Genomic DNA, 23,447 nt, shown 5'->3' with positions numbered 1-23,447 from the left:
TGATTTTATCAACATACTTTTAAAAAGGGAATATCCCTATATGTGCAATATTTTTTGATTTTGAGCTAATAACTAATTCTATATGTTACAAGAACATGCCTCATTGTGAGTGTTCAGCTATACATTTATTATTGCATTAAGTATTCAGGCAACAACAACTTTAAAAAAATGCACTTGCTTGCCTAAAATGTTCTACAAATCGACTTAAAAAATAACCACCATAAAAATCCTCTTTTCTTTCAAGTTTGGCAATTAAAGTAACAATAGCAGTAAATGGTGACCCCTTTCCAATAATAGTTTCCATTAAAGTGCTCCGTTTACTTAAATAAATAACTAGTGCAAACCTGTGATTCAAAGCCTGCCAAAACATGAAAGTTGGGGATTAGATGATTTTTCAGTTAGAGTACTGTGTTAAAAAATATATAATTATACACAATAGTTAGGTGGTGTGTGGCTGTTTTGTCTTACCAAGTGTGACAGATGTCAAGAGAAAAGATTAAATTAAACAGTGTCAAGATTATACTGGGAACAGGTGATGCAAGTTGGTGCAAAAATGATAATGTTGTCACATGGAGCCTTGGGTGGTTTCTACCTCACAAGATGATAACACATGCTTTTGAGGTAACTGAATACTTGCTGCCAGTCTGGTGCCTCATTTTTCCAAATTCTTTCCAGTCTGTCACCATGAAAGAGTGCAAAGAAAAACAAAACTTAGTTTGAGTGTTGAATTTGTAATTATGGATAACCCATTTAAAAAAAATCTTCCTCTTCTAATATATGTTAACGTTTGCGAAGAAAGACTCACCACAGTGGCTGCAATTCCAAGTGAACTCCTGTCTTAAAAGCAAGTTCCAAATTTTCTGCCTAGGAACATAAAAAAATGTTTTAACCAATGTCAATTTCTACTTATGTTCTATGCCTTCACTCGGTCTTTTTTTTTTTTAAATCAGCACCTAGTTGCCAAATAAATGTTTTTTTTTAATGGAAGAGAAAAAGCTAACTTGTTTTTAAACATCGGGTCTACAAATCAGCATGATTTTATCACAAGAGTATTTTCAAAACACAGTAATAATGTATCCTTTGTCAAATTTGATCCCCAAAAAAGTCATATTTTCTCTCAGAAGTTTTCCATTGTGGAAAAAAATGTAATTACAAATCAGAACCTTTTGTTAGTATAATACATATTCTAGCACATGAGTGGAAATGCCGGATTGCAGGCTAATTTGGTCAGTATTAATCATTTAATAGTATTTAATAATATTCACTACAGTGGGATTAGTTTTAAGCAGAATATCAAATTTTCAAAATACTAAAAGGACATGGATTTTGCTTTGAAAATACCTTTAGAAACATTTGACAAGCTCTCCTTCAAAACTTGAGATGGCGTCCTCTGTGTTGGCTCTTCTATCTGTAACATAAGAAGTCAATGGTGAGAAACACAGGCTGATTTTTCCACATTTCAAGTTCTTTACCAACTGAACACGTTACCTTCCACAGTGACGTTGTTGAACTTGTCTTGTTCATAGTATTTCTAAAACAGGGAGCGTTAACAGGCGATGGAATGCGGGACAGATTCCTGTGGGAGAAAATTGTTCAGTTTCTGCTCTTAAAAAAACAATTTATCATGGACATCAACATTTTGTTGTTTTCCTTTTATAATTTGTACTCCTTCAACCAATAGTATATTTATTTGTTAACATACAGACAAAAATAAAAGCAAAGTGAAGTGCAGGTATAAAATGTAGGGAAAATATAGTACTTATTGTAGTTTCTGTGTGCATGCAAGTGGCTGTAAAACATTGGGGTTTAATGGAGGGTGTATGTGAGTAATTGCATATGGTATAGAAATTAAAATATGACGGGAAACTGCATTGTAGTGGAAGTTCTTGTGTGGATTGGCAAAGACCTTTCAGACGACATCACAATCCTCCTTTGATCACGCCCGCCTGCGTTTTTCTTCTCCAGCGCGTCCACGTATACCTTCCCGATCCCCTTGGCCGTCAGCTGTGATTTCTTTGCGTCCTTCTCGTCATTAGCATCGCACTCCTCTTGTTTTTGAACGTCGGCCACGTCGCCATTCTCCAGGAAGTCGCATGTTTTCAACTCATAAGACTCGTCAGGTTGGCTTTTGTCTTCTGTGAATCTCACGTCCGTGATGCGCCGCTTCTTTTCAAGCATGGATAGTTTATAGCTCATGTCTGTGTTTTGGGAGCGCAGATTTTCCATCTCCTGCTGTGTCTCCAGCTGTCTTTCGTGGGCCTCGTCCAGCTCCTCTTGCAATCTCTTGTGGTCCTTGTCGAGCAGTTTTATGGTTTGCTCTGATTCCGAACACATTCGTTCGGCCACCTGCACGGCCACGTGCAGGTCCTTCGTGAACTCGCTCCACTCCATCTTCTCATTCTAAAACGGAAAGCAGAAGACCAAAGTGTCAGGATTTGACTAAAATGTCAATCGGGCAACATCATGTGCCAACATGACTAAGCTTTACGATAATTTTAAAGCAGGCGATGAAAATTCCTTGCCAACTACCGTATATTGGATGTATAACACAATCCCCTCATAATACTAATGTGTCTTATAATTCGGTGCGCCGTATATATGAAACAAATTTTAAGGTAGGCCATTCATTGGTGTATACTTCATATAGAGGAAAATACAGTAGTTATCTATGTTGATATTCCCAGAGAAAATGTTGAATATTAATGAAATAGGATGTAGAATAAGTCCATGTTGTAATATTAAGATTCAAATCCTATTATTACAAAATTAAAGTCAATTTCTTGCTTATTTTTAATGTAAGATGTACCGAAAGGTGTTTGGTTTCATGGACATCAACTTTTGGTGACGTAAAGTCATTGTGACCAAAAGACTTCTTTTTGCGTCATATTGAGATTGAACTAATCTAGAGAATAAAATCAGTACATTAATTATTGGTATATCACGTGAAACGGAAGATTCAACTTTTGTTAATGGAAGGTCAGTGTGCAAAATTCTTTAATTCCTTTTGATAAAACTGGGGAGAATGACTAGGTGACAGAGTTTAAAATTAAAATATTTTCAGATGGTGGTGTGCCTTGAGATTTTTGCAATGCAAAAAGTCTGCCGCAACTCAAAGATAGTTGGGAATCACTGATCTAAAATGCAACATAATTAGCCAGTTGCACTCACTTTTTGTGTCTCTTGCAGCCTGTTCAACTCTTCGGCTAGTTTGTCTCGTTCTGTTATCAAGTCTCTGACCAGCTCTAAGAAGATGACACAAAAGTAATGAAAGAAATCATGACATTAATGGCGGAATGCTGAATTAAACCCATGAGGAAAATCCCTTAAAACAGAATTTATACAGTACAGACAAGATTTCAGCCCCCAGCTACAATGGTTTTACAGTGCCACATTTACTACCTTTTTAAACAAATATCTAAAACAGTTCATGCTTCTAATTTGGACCAAAAAAAAGAGGCCAAGCAAGAGATTAGAACCTAAAAGTTCTCCTCTCACAATCAAATACATTACTGAATTTTCCTCCTAGAAGATTTACATTGCCATCCGTATCATAGACCAGTATAATCTCACAATCTCAAAATTCTAGAATCCAATGAAGAAACGGCCTACCTACAGCTTTCGCAGTTGTATCCGGATTGAGGCAGAGGCCCATGGAGGTGCGATTGCGCTCCATCAGGCCGAGCAGGGTCTGGTTTTGCTCCTCATCTGAGGTCTCGGTGGCAAGCGGAGACCCCATTCCGCTGTCCCTCTCCTGCCAGCTGTGCTCCAAAGGCCATGCCCTGGACATATTGAACGATGTCAGGCTGTGCAGTCTGACCGCCGGGGCCTCGTCATGGCCCCCCGCTCTGCTACTTGAGCTCAGAGATTCGGACTTGTCTACACTTAGGACGGCCCATTCAGAGGGAGAAGACAGGGGATGCTCCCAGTCCGTTATTACAAAAGTAGCGGCGTGGGATGAGTGCCCTGCCATGTCGACTGATGATGTCTGCGTCCTGTAGGAGGGTGGGGAGGGCATAACCATGGCCGATAGATCTGCCTCGGAGGGCATTGTAGGATTTTGGAAGAAATCTAAAAGGGGAGGAGTGCAGGAAAAGTACAGCTGTTAAAAGATATGAACTTGAGCAAACATACCAACATGGCATATGGTTTGTTTTGAGAATGTTGCGATATCACATCTTTTAGGGCTGTGACTTTAATGAGTTTATTGTGATGAACTAAAAAGGAAGTTAGAATAAATTCACATTTTAATTTTAGCTTGCTTTTTACACATATATGCTTGAAACAACACTGAACCTTTGTAGGGGCATTTTTTTATGGCACAACAATTAGTCTGATGGACACTTTAGCTTTGGAAATAGCTGGCAAAATGCATTTTTTTTCCATGAAATTTCTCTTACCATTTACCATTTTAAGCACTGTGGGGAGCAGGAATTACCTTTGCAGACAATTTGTACTAGTCGCTAACTAATCAACACCACATGGAGATGAATCTGAACTAATTTCACTCGTGTATAATTTGTAATCATTTCTTTTTCTTATGGAGTTCATGGAAAGGGACTGTGCCAAATAGAAGCATGTTGCAAATGTGCTGCTTTACTACACCTTTTTCCCATCTGATTTTGTCGCATTTAAACTTTAGTCCCTTCAACTGCTGCTGTATATTTTATTTTCACAATATTTGGAAGATTTGATCATCAATTGCCACATGCCTGAATGTGTTGCATGGGTGAAGGCACACATATTTACTAGGGAGTATTCCAAATCAGAGCATCATAACTTTTTTCAAAATTTTGGGCGAGAATGGGAAAGAAAATGTGTGTTGTCTACATTTCTTGAGTATTTGATGCACCTGCTGTGGGGCGGTAGTTCCCATTCCCCATTGTGATGCAGGGTTTGATGAAGTTGTCTACACAAGAGGTAAATAATCTGAAACAAACAACGAAAAAGTTTGAACAACACGCACACATTGACTAATGAAATAAAAAAAATAAAAAAAATCTATATCATCAAGATACCATATTAAAAATGACGACAGGACAGACTCAATACAGTTAAATCTATAAATATCCGCCAATAATCCACCGATATATTTAAAAATGCCCTTCAATGACCTCATAATTTGACGACGATGACATATTAATCGCGATTACGTGCGTCGGCTGTGATGACGCGATGTTCGCTGGATTAGTCCTTTTCACATCGGGGTTGACTTTTGCAGAAAGCTTAGATGCCGTGTTCAACAAACAACTTCAAGGGACACAAATCGATCTCCCCCAAAACAGCGATTTATTGCGCAAACAGGACAATTAAACAATTTTACCTGGCAACTCCACGTCTTTCACATCGTTGGTTGAATCTTCACCAAATTTTGGACGTACAGCAGACAAGGTGAAACTATTCCGTATTTCTCCAGCTGCACCCGGTATTTTTCTGCTTCTTCTTCGCTTTTAATGTCTCCCAAAAAAGGTGGAACTTCATGGTGCTCCACCAACTTCCTGGTCATAATATATAAATATAAGTAACACAGACCATTTCATTCTAAAACGAGCAGATTTGAATAGAAAAACAACCCATTTGCGTATTTTTTTTTAACACTCAAGTGCATATTTAAAGCATTCAGAAACCTAAATTACATCACTTCCTGAAAATACACGTAACAAAGTGTTTTGAATTGGATCCAATACAAAAATACTTTTAAAATGTATTTGACTTTTAATGAGATATTTCCCTGTTGAACATAAACTTGTTTTCCTTACGTTTCCAAACCAATTGTTCAATTCCAGTTTCAATAAGGCGAACTTGCAAAGCAAGAAAACAAATTACTAGATTTCAAAATTGGATGAAGTCAAAATGTATCTGCTAATAAATGAATCTTGCTTGAATTAGCTTTATTTTTTACGCATAACTTTCCACTTCTTAAACTCTATTGAGTTTGGTTTATTTAATAAAAAGGACAACACATATTAATGATCATATGTATATATGTAAGATTGTTAATGAGCTATTCAAGATTCAAGAGAAAAAATATTTCAATCCAACACAATACTAAATAACTATTCAGAAATATATTTAAAAAAAAACAATGAATGAAATGTATGTAAAATCAGCACCATGGACAGAGACCGACAACTACGTTAAAATACTACCACCTAGCGATGAAAAAAAGGGAATGTTATTGATTTTGCTTTTGATTGCTTTGGGGCTTTAGTAGTTCTTTCAAATTGGCAAAATCTTCTATTAAATCGAAAAACAACCTTCTCCCCATCACTTAATGGGTGGTTTGGATGATTAAAATTTGACTAAACAACACCTACTGAAAATTTCATAATTCAATTCCATTAACAATGAAGAATCTTCGTCTACTGTGAAGAAACCATACCCCACAAGAGTGTAGCAGCCGCTCTTCATGCTGGTCACCAGCCTGGTCACATACTGCTTTCTGGATGGCACCCCATTTTCAGCCAGAATTTGTCACATATCAGCCAAAATATGAATAGTGAGCGTTGTCATCTTTGGAAGATGAAGTTTAGTCACAGACTTTCAGAGCACCTGCCCACACCCTCAAAATAATGTATGAAAAATATAGATTCAACAAGATATTCATTCATTCAATTGTGTAAAAATATCCGTTTCAGAAGAGTCTGTAATATTTCAGTGAATTAACTTTGGGAATGAAACATGGAAACTATAAAACCCAGAGGCAATCCTGGCATATTTTACATCCTCACAAATTAGTTACAGTAAAAAATGGCCCATTTTACTGACACAATGGCAGAGGTGATGTCCCACACTCAGCTGCAGAGTGGATGGTCTGCACCACTAACTTTCCATGAAAAGGAAGGATAATAGTCTAATCTAGAGTCTAGATAACTGGTAATATAATTGAGAAACAAAAGGTCCCCCGTGCACCCTCACATTGATTGCACCCTGGGCAGTTGCCCACATTGCCCATAGCAAAACCTGGCCCTGATAGTACCATTAATAATTTATTTACACATTGAAAAACAAATAAAAAATAACTTCTGTTCAATATAAGCATTCGATACACACACCTTTACTGGATGATATGAAAAGTGCACCCAATATAACCAGTGTCTAAGCATATGTAATTAAATTTAAAGAAAAAAATCCCTCGTCAGACTTCCCAAGAAGTTGTGATTATATCACAAAATCATCCCCATTCCCGAGCACTTTTGGGGTAAAAAAAAATGGCGTCAAGCGAGGACGAGAAGACACCACATCTGGACGAGCGCTGCATATAACAATCCACGCAGATGCCTCAAGACTTTCGGACCACCCGCGCAGGCTCCGCGACGGGGATGCACGCGCACGTACCCCGCGGGGATTACTGACCTTATTGCGGACACGGCGAGGGGGGACATGATCGCCTATCACCGGCGAAGGAAGATCCTCGTGAAGAAGTGACCTTCGCCGTCTGAGGAACATGTCAGCCATTAAGAAGGTATCACGCGAATCTTCAATCAAAGCATGATTTTATTATTCTTATGACCAGTGCATCACGTTGGGTATACACCAAAGTTGTGCAGATGCTGTATATGGCAACATGGTACATGCGTGTCCATGTCAATGGAAGGGAATCACTTGATCACACTTTAATGGACCCTTTCATGTTCCCACAGTGAAAGTAAACACATGTATAATAGAGTGACTCAGCTGTATTGTACTATTGTATACAGAATTCTCTATGTGTCATAGGTGTTACCATGGTTACTACAGACTCACTGCTGCATTTTCATGGACAAAGATTCCGGTAAGATTTGAGTTTTTGTTTTTTTGGAGCAGGATGTTGCAATTTAGCTCTGAATGGGACATATGGAATAATATTTTGGTATTCACTGGGTACACACTGTGATTTTGAACATAATCAATATCACTTTCTGAACCACTATTAGCCTCATTAGGGTTGCGGGGGGTGCTGGAGCCTATCCCAGCTGACTCCGGGCCAGAGGCGGGGGACACCATGAATCGGTGGCCAACCGATCGCAGGGCACAAGAAGACGGACAACCATGCACACACACCCATACCTAGTGGCAATTTAGAGTGTCCAATCAGCCTATCAAGCATGTTTTTGAAATTTGGGAGGAAACCGGAGTACCCGGAGGAAACCCATGCGGGCTCGGGGAGAACATGCAAACTCCACACAGGTGGACCGACCTGGATTTGAACCCTGTACCCCAGAGCTGTGAGGCCGATGCGCTAACCACTCACCCGCCGGGTCGCCATAACCAATTCTACATCACATAAAAAGAAACTTGTTACCCAAAAGAAAGCAATAAATAACATTGTACATATTAAACTTGAGGGTTAGGTTGACAAGGGTTTAAGTAACACAATAAAAACATGTTCATTTTATTTACACATACTGTACCTAGAAACAGCCAAATCAGAGAAGTGGATCTAAGCCTTGATTTTTTCCTCAAAGATTTATATGAGAATAGTTTTTTCCCTGAACAGGGCAATATTTAATTATCACTCAATAATTAACAGTACACAGGACTTACCTTCAAGTGTAGGTTCACGTGTCAAAAACAACCTTTTGCTATTACAGTTCCCCCAACCCAAAGCACGGTGCATGATGGGAAAGTCTTAAACCCTGCTTGACCCACACAGCGCATGCTGAATCGATGGTTCTGAACCCACTTTATCTTAATGGAGGTGATGACTCCTAACATGCGGAGGAGTTTGAGCTACAAAAGGTGACATTGACTGATTTGTTAAACTTAGCAGAGGCCACAAAGAGTTTAGAAGCATCAATATAAACAAGGCAGGGGAGTGACCCTGTACTGGCTTCTTTTTGCCATAAATTTCACGCTTACCTCAGCACAAACCTCAGTTGCTAGTTCTACTGTACATGCTTCCATGGTGTGCTAAAAAAGGGGAATGACAGCTAAAGAAAACAATATTTTAGGATGGACATCAGATATTTTATGGTTTTGAAAGCTCTGTTGGGGTAAAAAAAACGCTCCTGGTGGTCAGGGCCGTAAAAGATATGTTGACAGTATTAGCTTTATTGTTAGAAGTCAGACTAAAAATGGTCAATAGTTTGAACAATGTCCACTGTATAACACCACTAGATGGAAGTGTTTTCTTTAATGAAGAAGCTGCTTGTATTTTGTGAAGGGTCTTTTAACACAGCCGCAAAAAGCAGGCACTTTAAGACTTTTCTTGAACCTTCAACACCATTCCAGTAAAATGTAACCACTGCCATCTCAATGATTATAATTCTAACCTTTCTGTTATTGTGTCATGAAATGTCTAAAAGTGCCACATTATGACATTTTGGGGAGGAGGGAGTAATACAGACAAAGTTGGATATGCTGTATGTGCTGCCACTAATGGAAAAACAAGATCTAACTTGCTGCCAAGTATGTAAATCAAAGACAAAGGAGCCCTGCGATTGGTTCTCCTGCTGAAGCTTGACAGGTTTACCTCGATGTACATCAAAAGTTAAATTCATAAGGAAATACCCGAGAATGCAAGAATCAAGACTTTGAAAGGTCCTCAATAAGTTTGACTGCATGTCACTCCTGCAGGATTAATTCTAATTTCGCTTTGTTAGACTTATGTTGTCCTTGTTTTTTTTCCTTGACCTGCTGTCGTTTACGGTTTACATGATGTTTTTTTTTTATCCCATCAAAAGCAATTGCATTTCTCTTGGGTACCTGCATTCAATCAGAATACCAATGAACTGCACTCATGGCCAAAAATCAATCCAAAAGGATATTTGTTCCATTTTAACATTGTCTCTTGACCCCAAAGCTCTTCTGTGCTGCTGGGCATAAAAGAGGCTGATGAAGTAAAAGGAGACGTGAGGGTAGAATTTAAAGTTATAGTTCGGGTAAATGATTGGTCATGCCGAACGCATCACAATGAGTGTATTGAGTATAAGATGGAACTCTAACACGGAAGGAAAAAATGGTTGCACTTTTATTTACACGCAGATCCTGCATGTAGTGGAATCTTCTGAAAATGCCCAATTATGTTATTTATTTATATATTGAACAAATTATTCCAACTTGAATAGCAATCAGGTGATCTTAAAATCCTAAACAATCCTAGTTTAGAAATGTACTATAGTCTCTACATTTATTTTGTAATTTTTGGAACTTAATGCTGTTACCTAATTAAAATTGATGGGCCTCACACTATCCACCCATCTGCCGTTACCAAACACAACACTACAAATTGTGTTATGATTAAGTTTTTACCTAGTGCAGGCCAATAAACAAGCACTTATGCACTACTAAAGGCTGAAGACTGGGACCATAGGGACCACCAACTTCATGTGATGTGCACACATGCCCTCTACTGGCAAATTTCTAACCTACTGTACAGGCTAACTCCTAACTATAGTGTTGAAATTAATGAGCCCTGACATAAAAATATTTTAAATTGGGCTAAGAGCATTAATACAAAATGACCTACCTACATGAGAGGTGACTTATTAGGCCCTCAGACCTTAGTCAAGTAGTACTAAATCAATTTAAAAGTACAGCAGAATATAGTAACACTAGCTCTGAATTGTGGTCTGAGGCAAAGTAAAACAAAATAGTTTGTGTATTCACATTGCTCTTTTGATTATTGGACTGCAAATTGCCAGCTGGATATGCAATATGTTGCAAAATGGAAATTTTAAAAATTTAGTTGTATTATTTTAATATTTTTGTTTGCTGGGCTTTTTAGAAAGCTTAACATCCCTATCTTGCAAGCAGATTTAAGGTCCTCCATAATAATGAAAATCTCATTGTTTTCTATCATTTTGGTTCATGCAGAGGTCACCCTTGACTGAGGTGAATCAAAACACCCAGACAAATTCACCTTATTTGGTATGAACTATTATCGGGGTGATGGTAACGTAGCCAAATGAATCATACTATCACAGCAATTGTAGCACTTTGTTTCAGAACCTCTGCGTGTTTGGTTTTGACATTTAAAAATCATGCAGTAGTCACATAAAAAGGTTTTAGGAAACTGGTTCAGGTTTTTTTTTGTGTAATGCTGCTAACTCGTGTGCGGTCGATTGGTCGCCGGTCTTTTGGTCGCCGTCTTTTGGTCGCCGTCTTTTGGTCGCCAGTCTTTTGGTCGCCCCGACCGCGACAATGGGCGACCAAAAGACCGACGACAAAACAAGGTAAAACAACACGGTCTATGCATCAATAAAAGTCAACAATGGCCATGAGCAGTTTCACTGAGCCGACGTGTGAGTGTATAAGAGTTTGTATGTACATAAGTTGTCCCCTTAGGAAGGTACGTCCGTCAGGGTCTTAGCAAGTTCTCCAACAAAAAACTATAAAAGTCTGGGAAATTTGGAGCTTTTCTTTAGCCTAATAATTACTAGGGCATTAATTATGACTAAATAGTTTGTATTTAGGGAATTTGAGCAACGATTTAAATGGTAATTATCCTGGCGACCAAAAGACCGGCGCCCAAAAGACCGTGCACCCTGCTAACTAGCTCATAAGTGCATTTTCGGAATTGTAGTAGTATTAGGAAATTACCCGAAATACTTATTCATCATAGAGTAACTGCGTCTTCGAGTGCAGTCAGCCTGTGTTTCAGTTTCCTCTCTGCAAATGGTGTGAATGTGAGTAAGAGAAGGCCTGGTCCAGGGTGTAGTTTGACTTTGGCTCCAAGGCAGCGTGGATAGGCATCCAGTTCATGTTGATCCTGAAACATAATTGATAGAAAAGACATGTGGTGTTCATCATTTGGGCGACTCCACAATCATGGTGACATCAGCAGGTTTTTCCCAGCGGACCAAGAACTCTCATTTCCTTTAGTTTGTTGTGACGTCAACCGAGTGAGCGTGATGATACGTGATGTTGGCTGAGGCTCTATGCAGCTTGACGTTTTATGACACGCACGAGTCATTACAGGGACACACAAGCGAGAACATCACCTGTGACTCATCGCCAAGTGCTAACAAACCACCACCGCCGCCGCCTCTACGCTGAGATGGGATACAAAGGCTTAAATGCAGACTTGAGAGGCACCGCGACAGAGGGGCGTCAGCGTGCATGCTGATGGGGGCAGAGCTGCAGAATCCTGAATCCAGCACCAAGGAGAATCCACGTCCTGGTTTTGCGGTGATGTGTGGAAGCCTGTGAAACAAGCAGCTCACACTGCTGCAGTGGAGGAGTAAATGCGGAGCCCAACGGTGCTCCAGGTGATCCACAGCAGCACAACCCGGTCCACTGCTGCCTCCTCTTGCCTTCCCTCTCCTCCTCCTCCTCCTCTTTCCCCTCCTTTTCCTTCACTCCCTCTTCCTCCTCTTTCTATGCTCCATTCCTCTGAGGGCTTTGCAAAAAAGGATCAGAAAAGAGAAGAATCTTCACTTTCCCGTCTCTGTTCTCTGATGTGAAACACCTTCTCAGCTGGCCTCAGCTTCCCAGTCATCGTGTGATGACAAACAGCATATGCGATCCAATGTCTCCGCAACATAGTCTCGCTGTACGGTAAGACTACTCCTCCGTCAATCCAGTTTTTCTCTTTTGCCATTCCGGGTTAAGGTTTTCGGTTAAACTGTTGCAGCAGTGAGTGTGAATTGCACAGGTAGATGAGAAGTTGCACATTGGGTTATTAATGCATGGAGTGATGTAGCCTTCTGCTTTTAGTGAAGATGCTCCTCTTCTCATTCACAATGTGCAGGTGTGCGTCCATATGTTTGCCAGCATGTGACAACGCAATAGGGCGGGTGGGATAGCCCTTCAACAAGGTTTTTTTATATCAACTACGTGGCTAAATAGCACTCTCGTTGACGCAACATGTTCTGAGCCAGGAGAGCATCGTCTAATTTCATATAGTCACTCATGATGTAATGAGGATTGATGTAATGATTGAGTTTCCCACTTGGCAGGAGCTAATAAACTGTAATTTCAATGAATTGTGACTTGTTTTGCATTAAAAATATTGTATGATAAGGAAAGAGGGGAGACAGGACTTGAGAAAACTGAACATGATGCAGAAGGGGTGGGGGGGATAGTTTGAGGAACATTCTGTACGTTGATTCATAAATCTGATTTTGGGAAAACTGCTGGTCGGATGGTGTTGACTTTAGTTACTGAAATCCTGCTGTGTTCTTGGCCACGTATCCTTGTTATAAATTAGATATAGAAAATAAAGTGGGTGCTGCAGTGATATCAAAATCCAGACGCCTTCTGTTTGAGAGGGCTTCAGGCATTTTGGATTTCTGTGAGTGGGTGTCTTAGCTAAAACTCGTGCTATAATTATGCGTAAACTGGCCTCAAAAAAAGATGTATTGCTTGTGAGGCGAAGCATCGTAAATTGGCCGAGAAATGCATTTATCTTGTAGACGTGAGAAAATAATAGATGTGAGAAAATATTGACAACGTGATGTATAGTATAAATTATCTCTTATGTGACCAGATCAGTGCATGACAGGCAAATGTCAATATTTTAATGTGAGAAATGGATATTCAAAAAGAGCGAATAATAGGAGTACCATTAGCGACAGGCTTTGTTTTACAACAAATTACACAATTAGTGTCACATTTCCACTCTTTCCTCATTTATAAACATTCCCACTTATTGCTACATAGTGTTATTTTGAGCCTTTTGCCTATATTTATACATCCGTAAACATACAAATTGCACATTCTGTTAAATAAAAGTGACTAAAGTGTAAGGCTAAGGTACTTATCATGCAGAGGATTTCAAAGGTGAAGTATCAGCTCCTTGGCAGTTTTTTCACCTTTCTAATCCTCCAGAGGCAACACAATCCTTTCCCGATGCTTCATTCAAATTGCTCCTACAAAATCTTGCAGGTTTCCTCAAGCAGACACTAGAGGCTAAACGGGGCTCTATAACCGCACTATACAGTGGTGATAAGAATACAGCAAGTAAGCAGAAAGACACTCACTTGGGCAACTACCTCTATGCGACTATGCTGTACCAACAGAGAATGATCTTTAACTTTTGTTTTGATCACAAATTGTGTATCTGTGACTGACTTTCACAGAAGATACATGATTAAAAAAATCTGTGTACCCCTTAACCCAGGGGTGTCAGACTCGGGTTGGTTCGCAGGCCGCTTTAATGTGAACTTGATTTCACGTGGGCCGGACCATTTTAGATATAATATATATATATTTTTTAAATAAATGGATTAAAAGAACTGGATTAAAAGCCCTGAATATTCAGTTTTTAATAGATCTAAAACAATGTTTATTTTAGCTTTTTTATATATATTTTTAGATTTTACAAAATGATTTTTGAACTAAAAACAGAAAAAAATGATTAAAAAGTTGCAATTATTGATTTAAAAGGGGGAAAATCAGGAAATGTAATATACATTTATACTCTTCATTTTAATTTGATCCTAAAACAGAAAGTCAGCACTCATGATTTACTTTACCGGGCCACACAAAATGATGCGGCGGGCCAGATTTGGCCCCCGGGCTGCCACTTTGACACATGTGCCTTAACCTGTTGCTGATTATACAGCAGAATCTCATAGCACACAACATTGACGTGAATTTGTGAGTACATACTAATACAAAATCCTGTATGTGCCTCAACACAATTTAAATTTACAATTTTGACAATACTGAAAAGCAACACACATCTATGTTTGTGCAGGAGTAAATAGGAAATGGTGACAAAAAAATAAGGACAGATATGATCTGGTTTAGTTTTTTTTTCGTTTGGTAACATGACACTTTTATGAGTACTCATGTGTTTGTCTGTTTGTTAGCAATTGGGTTCAGTGGTGAATTATGAAGAACGATGCAAGGACATGACTCTAGCATTTGTATTCTGTGGAAAGGGTTCCGAGGTTGACAATTCCCCAGTGATTGACAAGAAAATAAAATCTTTGTCCGTAAGGATTAAAATGGGTTTCTTGGAAATGATCCATTTGCAGTTTGCAATTCTCACATCGAGAATAGTGATAATAAACCATGATATCTGTCAGACTATCGCACAGCGGCTGCAGTTTTGGTACGTCTCTTGTTTTGTCAGTAAATTTGTTTTCTCAAGCTGAAATTACCATAACAAACACTATGTTGAAAACGTGTTTTACGGCGATTACAGCCTCTGATTACCTTTTCAATGTACATTTCCGGTTTCTTTTCAACCAGAGGAAATTACTTGATTGATTTCCACTACATTTTCTGAAAGCGTGGAGCATGTTTGTTCTTTTTGGCTTCCTTTTCCTTAGAATCTGCTTCGTTGGATGTATTGTTATTACGTTATCCTGTCTATCTTAGTCAGAAATGGTTGTTCCTTGCAACTAGATCCTCTGCTGAACTTTGTGAACTTGCATGTTGCCTGCTTGGGTTTTCTTTGGGTACTCCTGTTTCCTCCCCACATTCCAAAAAAACATGCATGGGAGGATGATTAATTATTCAAAATTGTCCCTAGATGAGTGTGTGCATGTATAGTTGTTAGTCTCCCTGTGCCCTGTAATTGGCTGGCAACCAATTCAGAGTCTACCCTGCCTATTGCCCATATTTGGCATTCCAGCACCCCCGCGACCCTCGGAGGATAAGCTGCTCGAAAAAAAGAAATAAGTCTATGTTGAGCTCAGAAGTTGATCCTGAGAGATCGTAATTCCCAGTCACGATGACTGAAACCGGGCAGTTAGAATACGTGTGGGCAGCAGTGACAAAGTATGTTTCCTCAGTCCAAAATCATGTCTATGTTCTTGTTTGTGTTACGTATCCGATTGGTTTTTTTTCCTGTTAATATGTAGACTCAACAATTCATCATTAATGAAGCCAATGATTGTCATTGTATTGAGAAACAGTTCATTTTGTTTTACATATAATCTACTTTTTCAAGTATGGTATGAATCTTCAAAACCAGTGTTATTTATGAAGGGCAACATAGGGCGGTTTACAATGTTTAAACTGGGTATTAATTAGGCAGGGGTTTTGCCTCTTCTACATTGTATTGTCGTTTCTTGTGAGAGCTTTGTCTATATGTATCATAATTAAATGTATAGTGTGAGTGTAATGGGGGAGATGGAAACCTCACTTTACCATCTACATCAAGGGTGTCAGACTCAGGTTGGGCCACTCACGTGGGCCGGACCATTCTAGATATAATATTTAGATTTTTTTTTTAATAAATTGATTAAAAGAACTGGATTACAATCCCTGAATATTCAGTTTTTTATAGATCTAAAACGATGTTTATTTTAGCTTTTTTTAATTTTTTTTTTAGATTTTACAAAATGATTTTTGAACTAAAAACACAGAAAAAAATGATTAAAAAAAATAAAATTATTGATTTAAAAGGGGGAAAATCAGGAAATTTAATATACATGTATACTCTTCATTTTAATTTGATCCTAAAACAGAAAGTCGGCACTCATGATTTACTTTCCCGGGCCACACAAAATGATGCGCCGGGCCAGATTTGGCCCCCAGGCCACCTCTTTAACACATGTGATCTACATTATTTAAGTGTTACAATGTCGTCTGACGAGTTGTTCTTCAACCTTCAGAAACGGTCAGAAAATAACCAGAATCCTACTTTTTCTATTTAATCCTTGCTTGGACTCTGGAACATGACAATGATAGGTAGTGAGCAAGGCTTTGTGGGGGCGCACAAGTGAGTGGAAGGGTGAGTTTGAGAGTGTTTAGAGGAGTCCGCTTCACATTTGAAGCATAGCTTATGATCAATATGATTGGCTATGTGCTAAGAACACGTATAAACACTTTCTATACCCCGCCGACCCATGTATATAATATTCTAAATTTAAATGCAGTAAAAGGGAAGCTATAACTTGAAAGTATCAGCCACAGCTGAGCGTCAACTGCAGCTCTCTGGCTCAATGTTGAATTTCTCACTGCACCATTTCATTTGTTGGCACAAGGCAGCTCTGTCATTGTCACTAAACATCTGCCAATAAAGGGGCTTTCCTGCATGACACCTCTAGTTCTATCAAACGGCCAATAGAGACAGACATGCTGGCTCACTCACAAACTTGTAGAATACAAATGTAGTAATAATATCAAAAAACAGCTGTTTTTTTAAAGAGGTAAAACCAGTCATGGGTCAACAAATTAAAGTATGGGTAACAATTCTTTTAGGCGATCGTAAATCTTTGTCTGACTTGCCACAAAAATAACGTTTTGGGTTTCGGTAAAGTATTGAAGGCTTAAATGTGACTGCTTGCTTACGAATTGCCTGGGGTAAATAGAAATTGTAACTGGCAAGCGAAACATGGACAGCTGCAATGCTTCTCCACTGACTGCGAATATCGTGAGTACATGGTACTCGAAGTAAGATTTTCTCTTACACTTTCCTTTTTTTCACCAAAATGTTGCTACAAGCCAAAGAAAAAGTCTCCAACAACAGAGACCACTGAGTTGAGTATTCGAAGGTGGTTCTAATGAGGTCTAAATCGAGATGTTAACGTCAAACTGAATGCCAACTGGTGTGCAAAATATCTTTGACATTAAGAGATATTTTCCCCGAATATTAGGGCCACCTACAAATCGTATGTGCTTGAAAGTGTACAACTTGGGCATTTCCAACAAATTTTTAGGGGACCAGGGAAACCCCTTTGCTTAAGTGTGTATATGCAAGTTTATGTAAAACCCCCAAAAATGTTGCAATTAATAATAGAATCCCCCTCCTGCTATGCGGTGTTATGTTTTGGCTTCCCTAATGAGGACTAGATTCATCTTCAGTCTTTGACAGTATGCTGAGCGGGAAATGTTGCTCTCAAGCCTGTTTCCATGGAGATGCTCATGGAGCTGTAGCACCCCCCCACAAAACCCACCCCCCCAATCCTGCTTCTGCTGTACATTCCACCAAACAGTGCCGCTTGATAAGAGGGATCTAGGCCAATGTGTGTATGAGTGGGAGATTATAACGGTGCGTTTAAAGAGCAGCATATTTTCACATGCATGTGTTTCATTGTTTGCTTCACGACTTTGTGTTGTCACTGCATATCTGTAAATGCGCATTCTTATATGTATCTGTTTTATAAAGACTAAATGATGAAGGGAATTGTTGTCATTGACAAACCATAAAGGTTAATGTACTGTTTATACCATGTGTTTGTCAGTGTTGTACATCGTGAGTTAGAGCAAGAGGTAAAAGTACCATCAGGAGAGTGTGTGGGTGAAGGTCAGACTAATGAAAAAAACCTTGATATAACGGATGCTGAAAGTGGTGGATAAAGTGTACAATATTATAGTTTATAATGGCAGGAGACGGCTATTAAGAGATTTTCTCTGGATGAATTGTTCCTTAATTAAATTTTGTTTAATCTGTAATGTTTCTCGGTAGCAATACATTTGCTATTCATTAAAGAGTTTATGTATGTACTGTATAGGGTTTGTCTTATGAAAGCGTGTTCAGATCCAATCAGAAGCATTGATTATAATTAAAATGTCTATTGAGTTGTTAGTATGTCTGCTTTGCAGTTCTGAAATTGAGAGTTCAATCTCCGATGGGTTCCAACCTTCCTGTGTGGAGTGTGCATGTTCTCCCCATGCTTGTGTGGGTTTTCTCCAGGTAATCTGGACTCCTCCCACATCCCAAAAACACGCATGGAAGGCTGATTGAAGACTCTAAATCAGGGGTCGGGAACCTTTTTGACAGAGAGAGCCCTAAACAATTCATATTTTCTAATGTTATTTCTTGAGAGCCATTCTCAGAATTGAAAAGTAAAAATACATGAAAATATGTGATTTTTTTTGTCATTTCACTACTTTTAAAGTACAAAAAGTCCCTGAATTATTTTGACAACATTGTTATGCTGTTGCTAATAAATCAGTATCAATTATATTATGCACGGGACTCAGCTCTCTCACCAGTGATTTCCATATTTTACTTCACAGGTTAGTGAAGAGCCATATGCACCCATAGAAAGAGCCACATATGGCTCCCGAGCCATAGGTTCCCTACCCCTGCACTAAATAGTCCCTATGTATGTATGTGAGCGTGAATGGTTGCTCGTCTCCTTGTGCATTGCGATTGGCTTGCAGCCAATTCAGGGTGTTCTCTGCCTACTGCTCGTAGTTGGCTGGGATAGGCTCCAGCACCCTCGCAACGCTTGTGGGGATAAATGCTACGGAAAATGAATGAGTCCTGTCTAATGTTCACATACAAACTTGTCATTTTATCAGCTTAGGGTGGATTTATTTATTTTTGTTAATGGAGTCTACTCACTAAAATAAGATACTTTTATCACTTCTGTATGCAATTTTGACTTAAAAAAGATAAATAAATATTTTATTGATAATATCGAACAATTCTGCACCTGTCTGAAAAGTCACAGCAGAGAAAATGTGCTAAATCACTACCTAGGACCAGTGTAAAACAAACACTACACAAGGAAATATTGTGTGTTGTCCTATTGATAGTTTGTGCTTTCCCTATTAGTTGAAAATGAGTGTGTTCCCTCAGCGGCTAGTCATGATTTAGTCTGTACAGGGTTTTTTTCCCTGGCTCTCTCTGGAGGTGCAATGTGTGTGTGGTTATAAAGGTTGACATTACCAGATGGCTTTGGCCACTTTTCAGTGCCATGCTACTTGCTGTGTGTTAATAGTCAAAGTGCTCTGACTCACACTGGGCAGAGGCACCTGCCAGGTGCTATGTGTCCACATGGGGAATTCAGAGCGCTAATACTAAAGTGCTAAAATACAGTTTGGTCAGTCAAGTTTTTATTTATTTATTACTTTTTCATAACTGGAGCAACAAGACTGAAAACAGGTCTTTAAATGTCCTTAATGGCTAGAGTAAATATTCATTCATATACCCAGTTTATCATTGAAATCTGGGATTAAAAAAATAAGGAGCAAGGCTCTGTCCAGAGTCCCTTTGGTGACAGCTTTGTTTTAAGATGTGAGGCAAAATAAAGTAAAATTATAGCACACTACTTGGAACGGAACAAAGCTAAGAAAGTTGCAGTTTGGAAGTCAGACATAGTAGGAACTCAGTAATTGCTTGGTCTTGCAAGGATAAGATTTTTAATAGTGAGCTCAGGAAAGATCCCTAAGTATTGTGCATTGAACAAGGAATAGTGGTATGTTTAACTTATTCATTGGTCCCAAATTTAACCTAATGGGATATGATTGCATGACTTTAAGCGACATCAAACTCAGCAAGTAATAACGACAAGTTTCTCAATACAAACTGACTCTAACACAATGCATATGGGCAATATTACCAGTATATTGTGATATGAAGTGACAGAATATGCATATCGTAATACAGCGTCATTTGGGTTCCGATGTATTGCTCAAATATCTCTTTAAAAAATACTTGATAACTATGAATTTATTTACTTTGTTCATTTTTTTTCCACAGAAGCCATCATACCATGTAAAGAAAATGGACACTAGACGCCTCATTAAACTTGGCGTGCCGGACGCAACTACTACAATCTTCATAATCTCACAATAAAAATAAAATAAAAAAATCATAAAAATAATATAGATAATAGCTAGTCTATACATGCTTGCTATCTTTAATTCCTGAAAATTCTTTGCATTAGCATGTAATAAATATAAATAGTTAAACATTGTTTTCCTCTTTTTATTCATATGTAAATAAGCAATACCCAATATAGCAATATACCTATGCCATTTTGAATTATATCGAAATACACCTAAAACTGCAACACCCAGGCATGTCCTTTTGCACATCCCTGCTAAATTAGAAACAAAAAAAGCTATTTTGTGTGATCTGCTGTTTGTATTATTTAACTGAATCAAAACAACGTAGTGAATGAAGAATAATGACTTCAATATTTGACTAGAAGCAACTGCCAATGAAAGTTGTTAACAAACCTTTAAAAAAAATCAGTGTATCGAATTGTTTTAAAGACTTTCTGTTTGTTTTTTCACAGTCAGTCAATGTTATACCTACGTACATTCAATAGTTAGTCCCAAATTATGCCATATGAACGCTAATTTGCCAGCAGCAGTTTTGCAACATGTGTACTATAAAAACTCCAACATGTTCTAAAACGCTGTTGTTGCTCTGAAGCTGCATAGCAGGTATTTTTATTTTTATTTTTTTTAAATGAGTGGTATTTCCTACATTGCGCTAGATGACCACTATGCATCTGTTTAACCCCACCCTTAAACAACCTCTCCACCCGTGTTTTCACATAAACACCTTTTTTTTTGTTAATCCAACACAGTGGAATTTAGTTGGTGTCGTTTAAACTAACAGGCTCAAACAATTATTTAATCCTATACATCTTATAAAGGCCTTTGTACAATTACAAATGTACTTTGGCACATTTCAAATGTGATTTCACCAAAGTCAACTTATAGCCTGCTGGTGAACACATTTAATTTCAGTTGCAGTTCAGCTTTGCAGCTAGCTTCCCTTTTTCATACATCGAGTATAACATCGCACTGTAAAGGATATAATTGGCAGCTGACAAGATGAAGTGCTGTGTGATTGATATGCTCTCAATATGCTTGAAATCATTATGTTGACATTCAAAAAAAATGACCAGCATTAAATTCAAATTGAGTACTTAGACATGCAGTGTACATTCAGCTTCCGACACCCAAACTTGCTACTTGTCAGTGTGCAGAATCACTTTCTACTTCAGAAAATCATTCATTAGAATCATCCAAAGCAATGGTCACAAACAGTCAGCAAGCCAGGCCAGAAAAGACTAGTCAATACAACATTTTTGCTGTATAAACAGTAGTTTTTTTTCCCTTTCTCACAACTACATACGCGTGTTACACAATAACTACCAATTTCACTTTCCAGAGTGTGTCTGTCAAAATAAATGTTTGGGTTTCAAAATGAAAATGTATGCAAAACTGAAGAATCATCCTTACATACGTCCCAGATTGGACCCCTAACGGTATGACTTTGGCCCACAGGCCGTACATTTGAGACCACTGTTCTAAGGTTGTTTGGAAATTAATAAAAAGGGAGGTCCAGTCTTCCGACTGACGTAATAAGCACCGTGGTTGGCTGTTGCCTGGAAACAGCGAGAAGGCAAAGAAAACACTCCAGTCAGGTCGCATTGTCTCTGTCACCATGTTTGAATTAATCTGCTAAATGATTTTTCAATGACGTACACAATATTAATTGAGAAGTACTGCTCGACGTCGTCTTTGTGTATTTTCTTAATAGTTGAATATTTGGTCCCTAAAACCTAATTCCATTTTTACAATTGTGTTTTTATGGGCTTCATGAATTATGAGGCTAATCCAGCCAATATTGATTCAATTTTGCAGTATGTATGTGTGGAGTAAAATGTTGACTAAGCATGTTTTTTCTAAGAAGTTTCATTGTATTTCCATTTCTGGTTCAGTCATGCAAGTCTAATTGAATATGCACTGCGATCAATTAGGACTACAGCATTGAATTGGATGTCTTTAAACCCCAAAGACCAGTCATTTAAAATGATCAAAAGGATATTTTACCATTCCATCTTCTGTTCAACAAGGCTACTATGCATGTGTTTAGAAGTGGGGGTACCCGGAGAAAACCTACAAACACCATGCAGGAAGGTCAAAACCCACCAAGGTTTGAAGATCATGCTAACTCGTGTGCGGTCGATTGGTTGCCGGTCTTTTGGTCGCCGGTCTTTTGGTCACCGTTTTTTGGTCGCCGGTCTTTTGGTCGCCGGTCTTTTGGTCGCCGGTCTTTTGGTCGCCGGTCTTTTGGTCGCCCGGACCGCGACAACGGGCGACCAAAAGACCGACGACCAAAAGACCGGCAACAAAACAAGGTAAAACAACACGGTCTATGCATCAATAAAAGCCAACAATGGCCATGAGCAGTTTCACTGAGCCGACGTGTGAGTGTATAAGAGTTTGTATTTACATGCGTTGTCCCTTTAAGAAGCTACGGTAGTCAGGGTCTTAACAAGTTCTCCAACAAAAAACAATAAAAGTCCTTTCTTTAGCCTAATAATTACTAGGGCATTAAGTATGACTAAATAGTAATTCGCTGTTTGTATTTAGGGAATTTGAGCAACGATTTAAATGGTAATTATCAATAACCTTCCGGGCGACCCAAAGACCGGCGACCAAAAGATCGGTGACCAAAAGACCGGCGACCAATCGACCGTGTACCCTGCTAACTACTCAAAACACACATTTTACTCATGCAAATCTGGACCGAATATCGACCCCCCCCCAAAAAAAATACAAAAATTATCTCATCTCAATGTACTCACTAAATTTAATAATTCAGTGTGCAATCTCTAATTTAACAGAAAGCTGATATACTCGCAGGAAGCAGTGAGTTGTTATATGAATAACAACTGGTTTAACGTATCTGATTCCATCAAATGGAAGAACAGGTAATTACTCTTTCTCTAAATATTCCTTAATACAAATAAATTGTAGTATTAGGTTGCTGGGATAGGCTAAAACCATGCATGACCCTTGTGAGGACAATAAGTGGCTATATTTTTGTAACCCAATGTGCACTATACTTTTGCGTAAAAACGAACTGTTGT

General features: G+C 38.6%; 2 protein-coding genes across 10 annotated transcripts in view; one reads left to right on the top strand and one right to left on the bottom strand.

The window, feature by feature from the left end:
* Positions 1-434: 434 nt before the first annotated feature.
* LOC144064223 (uncharacterized) overlaps positions 435-23,447 on the bottom strand; it is a 35,243-nt gene continuing 12,230 nt past the window's right edge. The window contains exons 2-12 of one of the 5 annotated variants that reach the window (XM_077586563.1): positions 6,380-11,689; positions 5,321-5,495; positions 4,850-4,926; positions 3,873-4,068; positions 3,610-3,779; positions 3,169-3,242; positions 1,907-2,400; positions 1,489-1,576; positions 1,342-1,408; positions 806-864; positions 435-676 (exon numbers count right to left, since the gene is read on the bottom strand). In XM_077586563.1, coding sequence (XP_077442689.1) covers positions 839-864; positions 1,342-1,408; positions 1,489-1,576; positions 1,907-2,400; positions 3,169-3,242; positions 3,610-3,779; positions 3,873-4,068; positions 4,850-4,880 — 1,146 coding nt within the window. In that variant the 5' untranslated portion in view covers positions 4,881-4,926; positions 5,321-5,495; positions 6,380-11,689 and the 3' untranslated portion in view covers positions 435-676; positions 806-838. Of the gene's footprint in view, positions 677-805; positions 865-1,341; positions 1,409-1,488; positions 1,577-1,906; positions 2,401-3,168; positions 3,243-3,609; positions 4,069-4,849; positions 4,927-5,320; positions 5,496-6,379; positions 11,690-23,447 lie in introns of all 5 variants that reach the window. The other 4 variants (XM_077586561.1, XM_077586560.1, XM_077586559.1 and 1 more) reach the window with 4 other exon arrangements.
* dlgap2b (discs, large (Drosophila) homolog-associated protein 2b) overlaps positions 5,415-23,447 on the top strand; it is a 63,660-nt gene continuing 45,627 nt past the window's right edge. For 2 of the 5 annotated variants that reach the window (XM_077586550.1, XM_077586549.1), the window contains exons 1-2: positions 6,331-7,462; positions 7,717-7,771. In XM_077586550.1, coding sequence (XP_077442676.1) covers positions 7,445-7,462; positions 7,717-7,771 — 73 coding nt within the window. In that variant the 5' untranslated portion in view covers positions 6,331-7,444. Of the gene's footprint in view, positions 7,463-7,716; positions 7,772-23,447 lie in introns of all 5 variants that reach the window. The other 3 variants (XM_077586553.1, XM_077586551.1, XM_077586552.1) reach the window with 3 other exon arrangements.

This window comes from Stigmatopora argus, chromosome 19, assembly GCF_051989625.1.
Source record: "Stigmatopora argus isolate UIUO_Sarg chromosome 19, RoL_Sarg_1.0, whole genome shotgun sequence".
Taxonomy (NCBI): Eukaryota; Metazoa; Chordata; class Actinopteri; order Syngnathiformes; family Syngnathidae; genus Stigmatopora; species Stigmatopora argus.
Note: the sequence above shows the minus strand (reverse complement) of the source record. Positions and strands in the feature narration are given on the sequence as shown.